Source organism: Mobula hypostoma, chromosome 7 (genome assembly GCF_963921235.1).
Source record: "Mobula hypostoma chromosome 7, sMobHyp1.1, whole genome shotgun sequence".
Taxonomy (NCBI): domain Eukaryota; kingdom Metazoa; phylum Chordata; class Chondrichthyes; order Myliobatiformes; family Myliobatidae; genus Mobula; species Mobula hypostoma.
In genome coordinates this window covers 171,830,210-171,850,706 of record NC_086103.1, presented here as the reverse complement: position 1 = coordinate 171,850,706, position 20,497 = coordinate 171,830,210, and the positions used below count along the sequence as shown (strand labels likewise).

The window sequence follows — 20,497 nt, the reverse complement described above, 5'->3', positions numbered from 1 at the left end:
TGGAACCTTGTGGCCTCAACACGAAGTGGTACATGTGGTGTAAATCTAATACTGTGCATCAGCCAGATAACACCATCCCTAGTATAAAGTATGGTGGAGATAGGTAGCATCATGCTATAGGGATGCTTTTCAGCAGCAGGGACTCAAAATCTGGTCAGGATTTATGAAAAGATGAATGCTGCTAAATACAGAATGATCCTGGATAAAAACTTGCTAGTCTCTGCCAGAAAGCTTAAACTGGGGAGGAAGTTAGTCTTTCAGCAGGACAGTGAGACAAAGCACACTACCAGAGCAACCATGGAGTAGCTTCAAGTGAAGAAAATTGAAGTCCTTGGGTGGCTCAGTCAGAGTTCTGACCTTAACCTGATCAAATGTCTCTGGCAAGACCTCAAGATTCCTGTCCTTAAGAACATAAGAAGTAGGAGCAGGAGTCGGCCATCTGATCCGTTGAGCCTGCTCCACCATTCAATAAGATCATGGCTGATCTGACTATGGACTCATCTCCACCCACATGCCTTTTCCCCATAACCTTTAATTCCCCTACTATGCAAAAATGTATCCAACTTTGTCTTAAGTATATTTACTCGGGTAGCCTCCACTGCTTCATCGGGCAGGGTTTCACCATTCTTTGCAAAAAGCAGTTCCTCCTCACCTCCAACCTAAATTTACTCCCCCAAATCTTGAGGCTATGTCCCCTAATTCTCGTATCACCTACCAGTAGAAACAACATAAGATTTCCTCTCATCCTTCTGAATTCCAGCGAGTACAGTCCCAGGTGACTCAATCTCTCATAGTCTAAACCCATCATCTCTGGAATCAACTTGCTGAGTCTTCTCTGTACCGCCTCCAAAGCTAGTATATACTTCCTCAAGTAAGGAGACCAGAACTGCCTGCAGTTCTCCAGATGCAGCCTCACCAGTACTCTATACAGTTGCAGCATAACCTCCCTGCTCTTTTATTCAATCCCTCTAGCAATGAAGGCTAATATTACATTTGCCTTCTTGACAGCCTGCTGCACCTGCAAACCAGCCTTCTGCGATCCATGGACAAGTGCTCCCAAGTTCTTCTGCAAGGCAGCATGCTGCAATCTTTTACTATTTAAATAATAATCTGATCTTCCATTTTTCCTAACAATGTAGATGACCTCGCATTTACCAACAGGCGGTGAAAAAGGCGAATGGTATGCTGGCATTTATAGCGAGAGGATTCGAGTACAGGAGCAGGGAGGTACTACTGCAGTTGTACAAGGCCTTGGTGAGACCACACCTGGAGTATTGTGTGCAGTTTTGGTCCCCTAATCTGAGGAAAGACATCTTTGCCATAGAGGGAGTACAAAGAAGGTTCACCAGATTGATTCCTGGGATGGCAGGACTTTCATATGAAGAAAGACTGGATGAACTGGGCTTGTACTCGTTGGAATTTAGAAGATTGAGGGGGGATCTGATTGAAACGTATAAGATCCTAAAGGGATTGGACAGGCTAGATGCAGGAAGATTGTTCCCGATGTTGGGGAAGTCCAGAACGAGGGGTCACAGTTTGAGGATAGAGGGGAAGCCTTTTAGGACCGAGATTAGGAAAAACTTCTTCACACAGAGAGTGGTGAATCTGTGGAATTCTCTGCCACAGGAAACTGTTGAGGCCAGTTCATTGGCTATGTTTAAGAGGGAGTTAGATATGGCCCTTGTGGCTACAGGGGTCAGGGGGTATGGAGGGAAGGCTGGGGCGGGGTTCTGAGTTGGATGATCAGCCATGATCATAATAAATGGCGGTGCAGGCTCGAAGGGCCGAATGGCCTACTCCTGCACCTATTTTCTATGTTTCTATGTTTCATCTGCCAGACCCTTGCCCATTCACTTAACCTATCTATATCTCTCTGCAGACTCTCTGTATTGTCTGCACAATTTGCTTTTCCTCTCAGTTGAGTGTCATCAGCAAACTTAGATACATTACACACAGTTCCAGGTCATTAATGTATATCGTGAACATGTGTGGGCCCAGCACCAACTCCTGCATCATACTGCTCACCACTGACTGCCAAACAAAGAAACACCCATGTATCCCCATGTATGACTGCCAATCCCCAACTAACTTGGTACAGCTTGAGTAATTTTGCAAGGAGGAATGGGCAAATCTTGCTCCATCCCATTGTACGAAAAGACTGCTGGCTGTAATAGCTGTGAGAGGTGGGTGGTTCAACTAAGTAGTGAGCAAAGGGGGATGAATTCTTTTGACCTGCTGACATTTCAGGTTTTGAATTTTTAGTTTATCAGGCTTTATAATATTCCCTGTTTTTTGGGCTCTGCTATTAAAAAAGGAGCATGTGATTCACAAATAGAAATTCTCAGTTAAATTGATTAAAGTCTTTGCATACTATTAGGTGAAAGGTGAAGGGTGTAGGGAATGATCTTTCAAGGGCTAGCAGCAGCTGTCAGGTCTCTGGCACTGTGATCAGCTAAGGCTCAAACGGAAAGGGTACACAGGAGTTGTGATGTGATGTTGCAGTTGCATAAATCATTGGCTGCCATTGGAGTACCGTGTACAGTTTTGGTCACCCTGTTACAGGAAGGATGTGGTTAAACTGGAAAAGTGCAGAGAAGATTTATGAAGATGTTGGCAGGACCAGTGGGCCTGAGTTTTAGGGAGAGGTATGCTTAGGCTAGGCTGGAATGAAAACATAATGCATAGGAACAGAAATAGACCTTTTGACCTTTCAAGTCTGTTCTGCCATTTGATCATGGCTGATTTATTAACCTTCTGAACCATCCATACACCCACTCCCATACATACATACACTCCCACCTTCACCCCATAAACCTTGACACCATTACTAATCAAAAACCTATTAACCTCCACTTTAAATGACTTTGCCTCCACAGCCGTCTGTGGCAATGAATTCCACAGATTCATCACTCTCTGGCTAAAGAAATTCCTCCTCATCTCTGTTCTAAAGGGACGTCCTTCTATTCTGAGGTTATGCCCTCTGGTCCTGGACTTTCCTACTATTTCCATATCCCCTCCACATCCACGCCATCTAGGCCTTACAATATTTGGTATGTTTCAATGAGATTCCACCACCCCCACCATTCTTCTAAGCTCTAGTAAGTACAGGCCCAGAACTATCAAACATTCCCCATACATGAACCTTTTCATTCACGGGATCATTCTCATTAGCCTCTGGACTCTCCAATGGCAGCACATTCTTTCTTAGATATAAGGCCCAAAATTGCTCACAATACTCCAGATGTGGTCTGACTAGTGACTTATAACATCTCAGCATTAATCCATGCTCATAGGTTCTCGTCCTCTGAAATGAATGCTAACATTATATTTGACTTTCTTGCTACTGTAACACCCTGGGAAAGGTTTCACTGTTAATGTAATGGTCTTTCTGTAGGAGTAGTGTTTGGGTTATGGTTAGAGATGACGGGGGCTTTGGAATGTGAGCCGTCCAATGAGGGGAGTGTGTTTTCGTTCTGTGTGGCTCACACCAAAGGGATCTGGGCCTTTTGTTCGGCGGAGGATGGAGAGAGAAGATGCCAGAAAGGCGTGGTCATACACCTCAGAAAGGAGTGTACTTGGAGTGGGGCCGGAAGTCAACGAAGCCCGGGGAAGTCAGTGGAGGACCAGCGGAAGGGACAGCGTGAGCTCTAACTTGTGCAACGTTAGACTGTTCCGTTAAAATGGGCCCGTTTCTTTTTGTTTTACTTTACTAACCCTTTAGTCAAATTGAGAATTATAAAGCTAAATCGTTTAATTGCATATGGTGTACTGTCTGTTAATTTGTGGTGCTGATTTGTAATGGGAACAAATCACACAGCATCCAGACAAATGAGAGATTTGCACCTCAAATTTCACACGTTAGGCAGGGCCAGAGACAGTCTTCCCTAGACTAACGGCACTGGCCGAACCTGGGGATTACACTACTAACTCAGCCTACAAGTTAACCTCGAGGGACTCAAACACCAGAAAGTGTGCAGATGCTGGAAATCTAAAGCAACACACGCTGCTGGAGGAACTCAGCAGGCCAGGCAGCATCCATAGAAAAGAGTAAACAGTTGATGTATTGGGCCCAAACCCTTCATCAGGACTGGGGAATAAAAGGAAGTCAGAGTAAGAAGGGTGGGAGGAGGGGAGGAAGAAGTACAAGGTGGTAGGCGAAAGGTGAAACTGGGAGTGGGGAAGAGGGTGAACTACAGAGCTGGGAAGTTAATTAATGAAAGAGATAAAGGGCTGGAGAAGGGGGAATCTGCTAGGAGAGGACAGAACACCATGGAAGAAAGGAAAGGGGGTGGAGCAGGTAAGGAGATATGGTGAGAGCGGGATACAGGAATGGGGAATGGTGAAGGAGGTGAAGGGGGGAGGTGCTATTACCAGAATTTTGAGAAATCGATATTCATGCCATCAGGTTGGAAACTACCCAAACAGAATATAAGATGTGACCCCTCCAACCTGAGCATGGCCTCATCGTGGCAGTAGAGGAGGCCATGGACTGACATTTCGGAATGGGAATGGAAAGTAGAATTGAAATGAGTGGCCACTGGGAGATTCTGCTTTCTCTGGCAGTTGGAGAGAAGGCGCCCAGTGAAGCAGTCTCCCAATCTATCTTCGATCCTGCATCAGGACTCCCAAATCTGCTTCCTGTTTAGAAAATTTATTCCTTCTACTAAACTGCAAAAGTAAGCGGAGACCTTGTAGAAATGGTTAAAATTATGAGAGGCATAGATAAAGTGAATGGTGACAATCTTTTTCCCAGGGTAGTGAAGTTCAAAACCAGCGGACATCGATTTAAGGTGATAGGGGAAAGATTTACAAGGGACTAGAGGAGGCAGCATTTTCATGCTGAGGTTGGTAAGTATGTGGAAAGAGCTGCCAGACAAAGCACAATAGTTTTATTTAAGAAGCACTTGGAGGGGTACATGGTTGGGGGACTTGAGGGATATGGGCCTAACATGGGAAATTGGGACTAGCTGGGTAGGCATCATGGATGGCCTGGTCTAGTTGGACCAAAGGGCCTGTATCAGTGAGATTGCTCTATGACTCTATAATCTGAAACTCTTTCCATATAGCTGCTGCCTGACCTACAAAGTATCTCCATCATTTTCTGATTTTGTCTAAGATTAGAGCACCGATGCCAACCTGCCTGCCGTCAAGGGCATGTATACAGAAAGTTGCTGGAAAGAGGCCAGTGAGATCACAAAGGATCCCACCCACTCTGCTTACGGACTGTTTGCCCCACTCCCATCAAGTTCAAGCTTAATTGTCATTTAACCATACATGAATACCCATGAGTACAGCCAATTGAAGTAGCATTGCTCTGGGGTCAAGGTGCAAAACACAGTATCAACAGTCATACACAGCACAAGACACATATGGCACATATAAGATATCATTAAAATAGAGTCGCACAAAAAAGATATAGTCCAAGACCCAGAGTCCATGAATATTGCGGCAGTCTGCAATCAAACACAATACTGCTTGTCTTCTGCTGAGCAAACAGTTGGTGGGGTGGGGGCAGCATCGGCTCCAGCTTGTAGACCGTGCCACCCTGCCTCCGGTGAAGCGCTCTGACTCTGACACCATCAGGGAAGAGGGTACGCAGCATCCGCGCCAGGACCACGAGACTCAAAAACTAGCTTTTCCCAAGCCATGAGACTGATCCACACCTTCACCCATTAACCCACTCCACCACAACTACGTTCACATCACCTAGCATCACTTTATGTTCATACAATCAGTCTGAGTAATGTTATTGCGTTCTTTCGGCTTACGTACTCCCCATTACGCGGCTGGCATGTAGGTGCAGCAATGAAGGGTCTCCAGCTCCGGTTATGTTCAGGGCTTCCTTCATCGCATCATTAGCTTCCTCTCAGTTTTCACTACTGCCAGTCATGCAAGTCCAGGGTGGAGGACTCAGGAATGCCATCACACTGAGATGTATAAGAATTCTTCATTGCTGTTTCCGTAACAATTTTGTTTGACCAGTCAGGTTTTTTAACCCTGAGCTGAACCCCTGAATCTGGAGCCAAAGCATAAAGCCCTGATTCTAGCAAACATAGATCTCCGGTTCATTGAAGCATGCAAACCTCCAAACCACGACAAGGCTGTGGTCCTCTTGAAGGTTTCTATGCTTATTGTGTGTTTTTTATGCTGTATAGTATCTGGAGTAACAATCATTTTGTTCTCCTTTACGCTAGTATACTGAAGCATAAAAATAAACAACCTTGAATCTTGAATTGTTCATCTAGCAATCTGCACTATAGCTTCATTTGTTGGCTTCTGCTGCATCCAAGTACTATTTCTTTAAAAACTGCATCAAAAATCTGTTTATTCCAAAATATGTTTAGTAAAATTTCACTTCCATATTCTTCGATCTTGACCTCATCAATTTTGTGCAGTAAGAATGTCTCCATTTTACTTCTCCAACAGAAACACTTCAAGACTCCAGACATCGTTATTGGCGCAGACACTGTTGTGGTAAGCAAACATAGAAAATATGGCCTGAAAAATATCCCTGAAGAGTAGATAGGTCATTTTAATTGTTACAGTTCCATTCCAGAGTAAATGCCTAGCACCAGTATTGAAAGAATTATGACTTAATTGTTGTAATAGTAGAAACAGTTTCTGCATTCCTTTCTAATTAATCTGTTTGATGATTATTGAAGGAAAGATATGGATAAGGATTAATTTAATTTACTTATTTTTCAAATCTTCTGTCAAAGCAGTGGATAGATAATAATGTAGTGGTTACTGCATTTCTTTATAACGCCAGCTAAAATCAGGGTTTTGACTTCTACACTGTCTGTAATGCCAAAAGCAGAACTTCCCGGTGGCCCAACATTTTAATTCCGATTCCTATTCCCATTTCGTCATGTCGGTCCATGGACTCCTTTTGGGCCACAATGAGGCTATCCTCAACATTGAGGAGCAATACCTTATATTCCGTCTAAGTAGCCTCCAACTGATAGCATGAATATCGATTTCTCCTTCTGGTAAAAAAAATTCCTACCCCCTCCGCTCTTCTGTTCCCCATTCTGGCCTGTTATCTCTTCACACCTACCTATCACCTCCCACTGGGTCCCCTTCTTCCTTTTTCCCTGTGATCCACTCTCCTTTCCAATCAGATTCCTTCCTTTCCAACCCTTTACCTTTCCCGTACACCTGGTGTCACCTAGCCCCCTTCTCCTCCCCCCATCTTTTTATTCTGGAACCTTCCCCCTTCCTTTCCAGTCCTGAAGAAGTGTCTTGGCCCAAAACATTGACTGTTTGTCCCTTTTCATGGATGCTGCTTGATTTGCTGAGCTCCTCAGCATTTTATGTGTGGTGCTTTGGATTTCTAGCATCTACAGAATTTAAAAACACAAACACAAGGAATTCTGCAGACACTGGAAATTCAAGCAACACACATCAAAGTTGCTGGTGAACGCAGCAGGCCAGGCAGCATCTCTAGGAAGAGGTACAGTCGACGTTTCAGGCCGAGACCCTTCGTCAGGACCCCTCTAGGAAGAGGTACAGTCGATGTTTCAGGCCGAGACAATTCGTCAGGACTCATCGACAGTCCTGACGAAGGGTCTCGGACTGAAGCGTCGACTGTAACTCTTCCTAGAGATGCTGCCTGGCCTGCTGTGTTCACCAGCAACTTTGATCTACAGAATTTCTTGTGTTTGTAATATAAATGATATTGATTGAATGGACAAACTCTGTCCCTAGTCAGTTGTGTTTTCTTTACTGTCCGTAGTCAAAGTATAAATATTTTTCTGAATTAGTGTGGAAGAATGACTATGAAGCGTCAACTGACCATATCCCTCTACAGCAGATGCTTGGCCTGCTGAATTCCTCCAGATACGATGGTAGTGTGGTAATTAGCACAGCACTTTACAGTCCAGGCAATCCGGGTTCAATTCCAGTTGCTGCCTGTGTGGACAGTTCACATTCTCCCTGTGACCGTGTCTGTTTTCTCTGGGTGCTCCAGTTTTCTCCCACAGTCCAAAGATGTGGTAGGTTAATTAGCCATTGTAAATGGTCCTGTGATTAGGCTAGGATTAAATCAGGGGCTTGCTGGGTGGGGCGGCTCGAAGGGCCAGAAGGGCCTGTTGCGTGCTTTATCTTAATAAATAAACAATTTTCTCTCTCTCCAGATTCCAATATCTGCAGGCATTTGATTTGTGAATGTGATCTCTCTTAGAGTTTATAATTAACTTGATTGGAGATGCGATTTCAATCTTTATATTCATTTTTTCAGGGTTTTCATGGCGAAATTCTCGAGAAACCCATAAATAAGCAAGTTGCGTACAATATGCTATCGAAGTAAGTTTCTTTTCTGCTTGAAGATAGGAGATTAATTTGTATTTATCTGACATTGATGTATCTCAAGATGATTTATATGGGCAAAGATGGCAGGCCAAATGAGGTGAAAAAAATAACCAGGCAAAGGATAAAACTTATAATTTTTTTGTTAGTTTTGATTTCCAGATAGATTAAAGTTAGTTTAAAAAAAGACAGTATATTTTTGTAATATTACGTATGCGCAGAACAAGAACGACAACGAAGTTGTATGATAAAACAATTTTTACTGAAGCATGTTAGGAACGGTAAATGCAGCGACAAAACTGGGCCCGATGGGACAAAAGCATATCCACTCCATTGCCTGTGCGAAAAAGAGGGAGGGAGCCCTCCTTACGTAGGAGGCCAAATCGATTCACTGCCTGATCAACCTGCCGTAAGCACACTTGCCACATTCTCGCAATCGTTTTGAAAGAGTTTGTCAATTGTAGAGATTATAAAGGGGCAGATAAAGAGAGAACAAAATTCTAAAATGAATCAGAATAAATGGCTGCCAGTGTAGGTTGAAAAAGAGGTGGATTTCAATCAAAGAGATTGGTTGATCTGAAAAGGGTTTTAACAAGATGACAAGAGAGATTGATGAGGGTAGGGCAGTGGATGTTGTCTACATGGATTTTAGTAAGGCATTTGATATAGACCCTCATGGGAGTCTGATCTAGAAGATTAAAGTGCGTGGGGTCTGTGGTGAATTGGCTGTTTGGATTCAGAATTATGATTATGTTGCAACTTTATAAAGCTCTGGGCCTACCACATCTAGAGTATTGCATACTGTTCTGGTCGCCCCGCAATAGGAAGGATGTGGAGGCTTTGGAGAGGGTGCAGAAGAGGTTTACCAGGATGCCGCCTGGTGTAGAGGGTATGTGCTATCACGAGAGGCTGGATAAACTTGGGTTGTTTTCTCTGGAGCACCAGAGGCTGAAGGGAGATCTGATAGATGTTTACAAGATCATGAGAGGCATCAATGGAGTGGAAGGTGAGTTTCTGTTTCTCAGGGTTGAAATGTCTAATGCCAGAGAGAATGCAATGAAGGTGAGGGGGGGATGTGAGGGGTAAAGTTTTTACTCAGAGAGTAGTGGATGAGTGGAATGCGCTGCCTGGTATGGTGGTAGAGGCAAATACATCAAGAGCTTTTAAGAGATGTTTAGAAAGGCACGTGGATGTAAGGAAGATGGAAGGATATGGACATGGTGTGTAGGTAGGAGGGATTAGTGTGTGGGTGTTTTTGATTTCCTTTTTAGCTGGTTCAGCACAGCACTGTGTGCTGAATTGCCTATTCCTATGCTGCACTGTTCTATGTTCTATGATTTATGAGTGAGCTGCTTTTGAGAATGTTAAAGACTGCCCAGCAAGACTTGGGTTTGATCATGCCTTTATCTACAAAGGCTTGGTTGAGGCCTTCATTAACAGATGGATTCAAAGATTTGAAGTACATTTATTATCAAAGCATGTATAAATTATACAACCTTGAAATTTGTCTGCTTTGAGGTGAGAATGGATTTTTCAATAGTGTCATTTGATATGTATGGATACACAGTATGCAAAGCAAGCTTTTCTCTGTAGCTCGGTACATGTGACAGTAATAATAAAACAAATCCAAGTGGACTATCTTTTGATTGGATGTAGATTTAAAAGGTCAGATGTGACTTAACTAGAGTGACAAGTTCGCAACCTGAAATAGTGACCAGGATGGGTCATATAAGTATGCCATATGTAATTTTAGAAAGATTTTAAGAATAATGGCTTTGTCCTTCCCAGTGATGAAAGGAAGGATCATGGATCAACCTTAATTACCATATACATTTGCATGGATAAGGTATTTGCTGTGGTGTGGTGGCACCACATACAACTCTTTAGGCTGGCATGGTAGCCTGTTGGTTAGCACAATGACACACGGTACAGTTGACCTGAGTTCAATTCCTACCACTGCCTTTAAGGAGTTTGTACATTCTCCCCATGACCATGTGGGCTTCCTCTGGGTGCCTTGGTTTCCACCCACAATCCAAAGATGTACTGATTGGTAGGTTAATTGGTCATTGTAAATTGTCCTGTTACTAGGCTAGGAATAAATTGGGGATTGAGGGTGGTGTGGCTTGAGAGGCTGTATTTCAATTAAAAAAAAATAAAACTACGAAATAATTATAAAGAATTATATAAAAATAAAGTTAGAGGTTAAAGTATGGATAAAGAATAAAATGTACATAAATACCAGCACGGATTTACAATGTAAACAGCATTATACAAATGGATTATGGTGCAGAGATTGAGGTAATAAATAGAAGGGGGTGGGGAGACTAACTAGAATTTGTGATCAAATTAACTGTGTGGGGGAAGAAACTTTTAAGATGGTGTGAAGTTTTATTTTTAACAGCCCTATAGTGCTTTCCAGAAGGGAGCTTTTGGAAAAGGGAGTTTGCAGAATGGGAAGTACAATGATTTCTCCTGCCCACTTCTTTGTCCGGGACACGTACAAGAAGTTGCAGTGGATTGAAGATTGGATCTACAACATTAAAAATACTTGACAGCAGAAGCAGCAGGGGCTGAAGGTGGAAAGGAAGGCATGGTGTTTTCAGGAAGTATGTGGAACCTTTTGCCAGGGTAATATGTGCAGAAAGGAGAATAGGATAGATCCATTGAATTTTGTAGCTGAGTACTGGATGAAAGGAAAAACGATTGTAGAAGTGCTCCATTTTGAAATGGAACGTGATGGACAGTGGAGGAGGGGAATTAAAGTGTTTGGGTTGCTTGACTATGTCAAACTATAAAGATTAGATATGGAGATGTACTACTAGTTTGTAAGGTATAAAGCTCTGGTTGTACAAAGTATGGAAATTATATACTAGCTTGTGTATTTGCTGTATTTTTCTTAGACTCAACAATAATGAACATAGTGTTTTCACGGGAGTTGCAATTGTCCAATGTCTCTGCAAAAGTGGTAAGGTTTTATTTTTGTTTTCTGAATATTTTTCTGTTTTTAAAGTAAATTATGCTTTGAGAATAATACTTTAGATGCATACATTGAATTGTAGTTCATTTGTATCTTTAATATACCTACCCATACTTGTCTGCATAGCTGAACCAAATCAATTATTAGTTGGATTTACAGAAGCTTATTTAGTTGGTTAATTTCCACTTTATTTACTTGACGTTGCTCCACAAATAAGCCTGATACCACTACCTAACTAATCTATTGTTCTGTCCATTGAAGTTTCTGAGTGAAGTAACAGAAGTATTCAAATCTCACCCAATCGTTTCTAATTCTATTCATAATATCCATGCCATTTTAGTCATCTGAATCTATTAATGAGTACTAAATATATGTTTATATAACTTTATATTCTTTTTGTAACCAGTGCTTGAAGCCAGTAGTGCAAGCACAGGTTTTTTTTCTCTGAAATAAAATCAGGGTATATTTCATTTCGGTTTTTATTTAGATTAGAGAGAATTTGTATTACAAACATTGGAGAACCATAGATGGTCATGCCTTTGCCCTCCATCTTTTTAGCTGCTTGAGTGGACTACATTCTGACAAAGAATAACAAATCATGTTGGTGTGATCTGCCCTCCTAATCTAGATCTATTAGCATTGTATTAATCTTGTGAATTTATGTTAAGCTGTTCCAAGGGAAGTATACACTCAGCACCCATTTTATAAGGTAGGTCTTTCTAGTACTGGGTCAAATTGGCCTTTTCCCCAGAACAGCCTGAATTCCTCATGGTAAAGTACAACGTGGAGCTTAAGCAGTACTTAATTGCTATTAAAGAACAAATGTGTGCCAAGGAAACATTCCTTACACCATTACACCATCACTACCAGCCAGAACCATTGTCACAAGGCAGGATGGATCCATGGATTCATGTTGTTTGTCCCAAATTCTGACCCTACCATCTGCGCATCACAGCAGAAATTGAGATTTGTTAGATCATGCAATGTCATATTTTTTCCAGTCTTCAGTTGTCCAGTTTTGCTGAGCCTGTGCTCACTGAAGCTTCAGTTTCCCATTCTTCGCTAACAGGAGTGGAACGCGGTGTGGTCCTCTGCTGCTGCTGTAGCCCATCTATTTACTTCAAGATTCAATGTTTTGGGCATTCAGAGATGCTCTCCTGCACACCACTGTTGTAATGCAATTGTCACCTTTCTGTTAGCCTGAAGCAGCATTCTCTTCTGACTTCTTTCATTAACAAGGCATTTTCCCTCCACAAAACTGCCACTCACTGGATTTTTTTTCACACTATTTTCTGTAAACTTTCTTTCTTTTTAAATCTTTTTATTATTTTCTGTAAACTTGAGACTGTTGTGCGCAAAAATCCCAGGAGATCAGCAGTTTCTAAAATACTTAAACCACCCCTACTGACACCAACAATCATTCCATGGTCAAAGTCACTTGGATCACATTTCTTCCCCATTCTGATGTTTGGTCTGAACAACAACTGAACCTCCTGACCATGTCTGCATGCTTTTATGTATTGAGTTGCTGCCACATGATTGATTAAATATTTGCATTAACGAGCAAGTATACCTAATATAGTGGTATATTTACTAGTTCACTCTGTACTGTCATGTACAATATTTCAAATGATGTCGACCTCAGGAATGTATAACTAAAACATCCATTCTGTCCTATTTATTTCTGATTCCCCTTGAGCTCAAGCCCCCAGCTATCTGGTCACCTCTAATTTTAGTCTCTGGATCACTCACTGATACATTTGCTACATCAGCAGCAACTATGCCTTCAGCTACCAAAGTCTTACACTCTGGAACTCTCTCAAAACCTCGTTACCTCCCTACCCCTTTCTTCTCATTTAAGATATTTTATAAAATGTTTCTCTCTGATTTGTGTTTGGGTAATCTGCCCAAATACAGTGGATTCCAGTTAATTGGGACACATCGGAACCTGTCCATTTTGACCTAATTAAGCAGCTGCCCCAATTAGCTGAAGTTTCATGGATATAGTTAAAAAGGTATATTAAAAAAAAACAAACTACCATTTAACTGAAGTAACGAATTATATATTTACAGTAAATGAAATACAGAAGAAATTAGAACACTACCAATACTACTACAGTACTATAAAATTCTGTTAGTTCCTAGTAGTTAACGACAGAGGAATTCATCTAGTGTTCATCTAGAATTCATCTAGTGTTTTCTTTTGATCAACTGTAAATGAACAAAATCAGCACAGACACCTAGTGCAGGTGATGGATGACCTCCATACAATGCTTTCGACGATTGCATCTTCCAAATCTTTATTTTCATTGCAACATTCAACATAACTGTCAATACCTTCAAATTCTTCATAGTTCCTAACTTGTTGAAATAGTGAAATCATTTCATTTTCAATGCTGGCCATTTCTGGCATCTCCAAGCCCAAATGCTTGAATCCATATTGAGCAAAACAGTTTAGAATTATCTTGCTGTTTATTTCTCACTAACAACTATAAAGTAGTTTTGAAGTACATTTATTATCAAAGTATGTATGCAGTATAAACCCTGAGGTTCGTCATCCCACAGACAGCCATGAAACAGAACCCGTTCAAAGAAAAAACATCAAACACCAACACATATAAAAAAGGACAAGTCATGCAAAGGGCAAAAAAAATTGCAAGAAATGCACAATACTAAACATCAAACCAGAAAGTCACTGAAACAGTTTAGGAATATTCAAATTAGTTCAGTTCAGTTGAATTTAGCACTGTGTTGCTTGTTGACTGCAGGCTGCATAGCCAGTCTGCCCCGACCAAAATTGCACAAAATAGCAATAAAAAAGGAGTAATCAGAAACCAGAAACACATCATAACATGAACTACAGAGATCAATCTACAAACCATGTTGCTTAACCCTTGCCCAAGACCTCATACTCCAGCAGCATTGGCCGAGAAGGAAAGTTAGAGACTGACAAGTCAAACGCAGGCACCTTCCTCCGGGAACAGCGAGAGAGTGAGACCAGTCTCACATGCCGGCACCTTCTTCTGGCAGCAGCGTATGAGAGGGATAGTGAGACTGGTCAAACACAGGCAAATGGTGCTGAACCACCCACTTGCCTTCTGCTTTTCTCCTCATTGATTTCAATCTCCCTCGAAGCTTTAACTGGTGATTTCAGTGAGAATAGAATTGATCATAAGCTCATGCACTGTCTCCAGGCTTCTTGGCCTCCGGTCTGGCCACTTCGCTTGAAACCTCATTGAACTCCCTCGGCAACAATAAAGCGCCAGATTATAAAAACATAAGAAATAGGAGCAGAAGTAGGCCATCTGGCCCATCGAGCCTGCCCCGCCATTCATTATGATCATGGCTGATCTGTCCGTAAACTCAGCTCCATCTATCTGCCTTTTCCCCATAACCCTTAATTCCCTTACTATCGATTTTAGTAAGGCATTTGACAAGGTTCCACATGGTAGGCTTATTCAGAAAGTTAGAAGGCATGGGATCCAGGGAAGTTTGGCCAGGTGGATTCAGAATTGGCTTGCCTGCAGAAGGCAGAGGGTGGTGGTGGAGGGAGTACATTCAGATTGGAGGATTATGACTAGTGGTGTCCCACAAGGATCTGTTCTGGGACCTCTACTTTTCGTGATTTTTATTAACAACCTGGATGTGGGGGTAGAAGGGTGGGTTGGCAAGTTTGCAGATGACACAAAGGTTGGTGGTGTTGTAGATAGTGTAGAGGATTGTCAAAGATTGCAGAGAGACATTGATAGGATGCAGAAGTGGGCTGAGAAGTGGCAGATGGAGTTCAACCCAGAGAAGTGTGAGGTGGTACACTTTGGAAGGACAAACTCCAAGGCAGAGTACAAAGTAAATGGCAGGATACTTGGTAGTGCGGAGGAGCAGAGGGATCTCGGGGTACATGTCCACAGATCCCTGAAAGTTGCCTCACAGGTGGATAGGGTAGTTAAGAAAGCTTATGGGGTGTTAGCTTTCTTAAGTCGAGGGATAGAGTTTAAGAGTCGCGACGTAATGATGCAGCTCTGTAAAACTCTGGTGAGGCCACACTTGCAGTATTGTGTCCAGTTCTGGTCATCTCACTATAGGAAGGATGTGGAAGCATTGGAAAGGGTACAGAGGAGATTTACCAGGATGCTGCCTGGTTTAGAAAGTATAGATCATGATCAGAGATTAAGGGAGCTAGGGCTTTACTCTTTGGAGAGAAGGAGGATGAGAGGAGACATGATAGAGGTGTACAAGATAATAAGAGGAATAGATAGAGTGGATAGCCAGCGCCTCTTCCCCAGTGCACCACTGCTCAATACAAGAGGGCATGGCTTTAAGGTAAGGGGTGGGAAGTTCAAGGGGGATATTAGAGGAAGGTTTTTTACTCAGAGAGTGGTTGGTGCGTGGAATGCACTGCCTGAGTCAGTGGTGGAGGCAGATGCACTAGTGAAGTTTAAGAGACTGCTAGACAGGTATATGGAGGAATTTAAGGTGGGGGGTTATATGGGAGGCAGGGTTTGAGGGTCGGCACAACATTGTGGGCCAAAGGGCCTGTACTGTGCTGTACTATTCTATGTTCTATGTTCTAAAAACCTATCCAACTGTTTCTTAAATTCCACAGATTCACCACTCTCTGAGAAAAACAGTTTCTCCTCATCTGTCTTAAATCTTCTCAAGGATAGGATTTGAACCCACGTGCACAAAGCACAATGGATCACCAGTCCATAGCCTTAACCTCTCGACCATCTCCTCTATTGGATATTGTTGCTGAAAGGCAATTATCCCTTTATACTTTTGTACTTGGTACTGGTTTATTCTAGAGTTTTGTATATCCTCCAATGATAGTGGCCCCTGCAGTATGTTACATATTAGATTTACAAAACAATATATTACCTCCCAAGTTATTACAGAGCTTGCAGCTATTATATGTCACAGAACACTACAGCACAGAAACAGACTGAATGGGTTAATTCTGCTCGTATATCTTATGGTTTTATTGTAAATTTTAACAAGGTAACTTAAGCTAACATTATTGTTCCAGGAAACCAGCTGGAGACCAATGTTACGGTTTTTTATGAAGAAACAAAGGTGAAGTTTTCAGAATTGTCTGAGGAACTTCTTTGGGAATACGTACACAGCGGTGAGCCAATGTAGGTGCAGCAGACGTATATGACCAGAATTAGTGTACTGTATAGCACATTATTGCAGTGATTTTATTTCCATTCTTGGGCAAAAGACAATGTATTTCCGATAATTTTGATGCCTTGTGTCTGCACATTCCATGTAGCTGCTTACATGGTCAATAACCATGGATAAAATTCTTGGAAAGAGCAACTGAAATTTTCTCAGCGGTTCACATCGACTATCGCTTGTTATCTGCTTACATATCCAAAATAAACATCCAGTAATGGATTTGCACTTTCATACAAAGTGTTCAAACCCAACGCTGCAGAAGTATTTTGGATTTAAAGAGTCATAGAAAACTACAGCACAGAAACAAATCCTTCAGCTCATCTAGCCCATGCTGAACCATTTAAACTGCCTAGTCCCATCGACTTGCACTGGACCATGGCACTCCATACCCTTCCTACCCATGTACTTTTCCACACTAATCTTAAATGTTGAAATCCAAATCGCATCCACCACTTGAAGTTGCAGCTCGTTCCACACTCTCACCACCCTCTGAGCGAAGAAATTTCCCCTTATCTTCCCTTTAAACATTTCAGCTTTCACCCTTAACCCATGACGTCTAGTTGTAGTCTCACCCAAACTCAGTGGAAAAGGCCGTTTACATGTACCCTATCTAAATCCCTCATAATTTTGTATACCTCAATCAAATCACCCCTCAAACTTCTATGTTCCAAGGGATAAAGTCCTAATCTATTTGATCTTTCTTTTTAACTCAGTTCTTCCAGTCCCAGTAACATCCTTGGAAATTTTCTCCGCACTCTTTCAATCTTATTTGCATCTTTGCTATAGGTAGGTGACACGATACTCCAAATTAGGCCTCACCAACATCTTATACAACTTCAACATAACATTCCAACATCTGTACTCAATAGATTGATTTATGAATGCCAATGTGTAATAAAACTTTCTTTACAACCCTATCTACCTGTGATACCACTTTCAATTAATTCACAGATCCCTTTGTTTTACTGTACTCTACAGCGCCCTACCATTCACTGTAAGACTTACAGTGGTTGGTTCTCCCAAAGTGCAACACCTCACACGTCTGCATTAAATTCCATCTGCCATTTCTCAGCCCACTTTTCAAGCTGGTCCAGATCCTGCTGCAAGCTTTGATAGCCTTCATCACTGTTCGCTACACCCCAAATCTTGGTGTCACCTACATATTTGCTGATCCAGTTAACCACATTATCAACCAGATTATCGATATAGATGACAATAAACAACAGACCCAGCACTGATCCCTGCAGCACTCCACCAGTCACAAGCCTCCAGTCAATGATGCAACCATCTGCTGCCACTCCCTAGCTTCTCCCACAAAGCCAATGTCTAATTCAATTTACCACCTCATCTTGAATGCCAAGTGGGAGCCTTCTTGACCAACCTTCCATGCAGGACCTTGTCAAATACCTTACTGAAGACATACAGACAATCTCCACTGCCTTGCCTTTATCAACTTTTCTGGCAGCTTCCTCGAAAAACTCTGATTGGTTAGACATGACCTACCATGCACAAAGTCATGCTGTCTATGTCCGTGCCTGTCCAAATACTCATATATCCGATCCCTTAGATTACCTACCATTATCCTTCCGACTGCTGATGTCATGCTCACCAGCTTATGATTTCCTGGCTTGTCCTTAGTGTCTTTCTTATTCAAAATTAGCTGTCCTTCAATCCTCCAGTACCTCATTTGTCACTCTCAGGATGATCTAAATAACTCTGCTAGGGGCCCTGCAGTTTCTGCACTTGCCTCAAACAGAGTCTGAGGGAGCACCTAGTCAGGCCCTGGGGATTTGTCCACCCTAATTTGCCTCAAGACAGCAAACACCTCCTCTTCTGCAATCTGTATAGGGTGTATGAAGTTGATGCCTATTTGCCTCACTTCTATAGACTCTGTACCTGTCTCCTGAGTAATTACAGATGCAATAAATCCATTTAAGATATCTCCCACTTCTTTTGGCTCCACACATAGGTTACCATTCTGATCTTCCAGAGGAAAAATTTTGTCCCTTGCAATCCTTTTGCTCTGTAGAATTCCTTGGAATTTCTTTCCACTTTGCTAGAGCAACCTCATGCTTTTTTTCAGTCCTCCGAATTTCCTTCTGAAGTGTTCTCTTGCATTTCTTATACTACTCAAGTACCTTATTTGTTCCTACCTGCATGTACTGTACCAGCTGTACACCTTTTTTCTCTTAACCAGGGCTTCAGTATCTCTCGAAAACCAAGAATTCCTAAACAGGTTCCCTAAGTTTGTTATCCTTGTCTTTTATTCTGACAAGAACACGAACCCTGTGCTCTGAAAATTTCACTTTTGAATGCCTCCCACTTACCAAATACACCTTTGCCAGAAAACAACCTGTCCCAATCCACACTTGTCATATCCTATCTGATACCATCAAAGTTGGCCTTCCTCCAAATTAAAAAGTATGTTGTATTACAACTGTGGATAGTAACCAGAGTTGTAAGAGAACCTAGAACAGGACAGCACAGGAACAGGCCCTTTGGCCTACAATGATGTGCCAAACCAATTAACAGTGTTCGTCCATCGTCAACGTCGATGAGGACCTCGGTTAGCGCGTGATTTGGATTTAAATGAGGGAGAATGTGCAGCATCAGCCTCACTCTCTCTTCCCAATTCCCATCTGGATCCAGTGGCAAGACAGAGTTGAGACGGCTGGAGATAGGACTGGGCACAGTGGATGACCAGGAGGTCTCCTGTGTCTAGTCCTGCTCTACATATTCCACAACGCTTGCAGAGACTGCCTTCTTGACCGTTGGACCTTCCATTGGTCTCGTCCGCTCAATCAGCCGGAGTCTGTCTTCACATGCTGGGATAGACGACTCCCTATCTCACAGAGGGTTTGAGACCCGTCGGCTACCCTCACCTGGTTTAGCCGGCTTGTTAAGCCATTGCCCGGGGTGTGGCCGCTGTCGCATGCAAACAGCTATGGGGAGCCACAGGTGAGAGCTGAGTGCCAAGTGGGGACCAAAGGTGGACTAACCGCCATGAAAAGGACGCGACATGTTCCCCCACCTGAGGTGTTACCCCTCCCTGACACCCCATACACCCCAAACCAATTCAAATTAGTAATTAAATAGCCAACATACTTAATCTCTTCTGTCTATACAAAGACCATATCCTTCCATTTCTCTGAAATGAATGTGGCTATCTAAATGTCTCTTAAAAGTTTCTAATCTGTCTGACTCTATCACAACCCCAGGTTGTGCATTCCAGGCACCTTCACCTTTAACAATTCATTGACACACCAGTGTGATTGTAGTGCTGGAGTTTTTGATAAGGTCCAAGAGGATTTGTATTGTGTTTTGGCTTTTATGTTGGCTTTGACTTATCTTGGTATCTGTGGTTGTGGCATCTTGTCTTTAGAATACTATTTCCTTTTTGTGATGTATATATCTTATGCCTTCTGAATTGCTTACCAATTTTCAGCCATTGCTGCTCTGCTGTCATCCCTGCCAGTGTTCTTTTCCAATCATTTCTGGCCAACTCCTCTCTCATGCCTCTGTAGTTCCCTTCACTCCACTATAATACAGATACATCTGACTTCAGCTTCTCCTTCTCAAATCTCAGGCTGAATTCAATCATATTAGATCACTTTCCCCTAAGGGTTCTTTTACCTTAAGCTCTCTAATCAATTCTGGTTCATTGCACAACACCCAATCCAGAATAGCTGATCCCCTAATGGACTCAACCATGATCAGCTCTAAAAAGCCATCTCATATGCAATCTAGAAATTCCCCCTCTTGGAATCCAGCACCAACCTGATTTTCCCAAACTACCTGCATATTGAAATCTCTTATGACTGTTGTAGGATTGCCCCTTTGGCATGCATTTTCTATCTCACATTGTAATTTCTAAACCACATCCTTACTGTTGTTTGGGGGTCTGTATACAACTCCCAACAGGATCTTTTTACCCTTGCAGTTCCTTAGCTCTATCCATAATGATTCAACATCTTCCAACTGTATGTCACCTCTTTCTAAGGATTGGATTTTTTTTTGCCAACAGAGCAACACCGCCCC

General features: G+C 42.3%; 1 protein-coding gene across 5 annotated transcripts in view; it reads left to right on the top strand.

Moving 5' to 3' along the window:
- Nucleotides 1-20,497, top strand: part of asmtl (acetylserotonin O-methyltransferase-like) — an 81,757-nt gene that overhangs the window by 24,904 nt on the left and 36,356 nt on the right. For all 5 annotated transcript variants that reach the window (XM_063054582.1, XM_063054586.1, XM_063054583.1 and 2 more), the window contains exons 4-7: nt 6,427-6,474; nt 8,240-8,304; nt 11,208-11,272; nt 16,308-16,416. In XM_063054582.1, the coding sequence (XP_062910652.1) occupies nt 6,427-6,474; nt 8,240-8,304; nt 11,208-11,272; nt 16,308-16,416 (287 nt within the window). The remainder of the gene's footprint in view (nt 1-6,426; nt 6,475-8,239; nt 8,305-11,207; nt 11,273-16,307; nt 16,417-20,497) is intronic.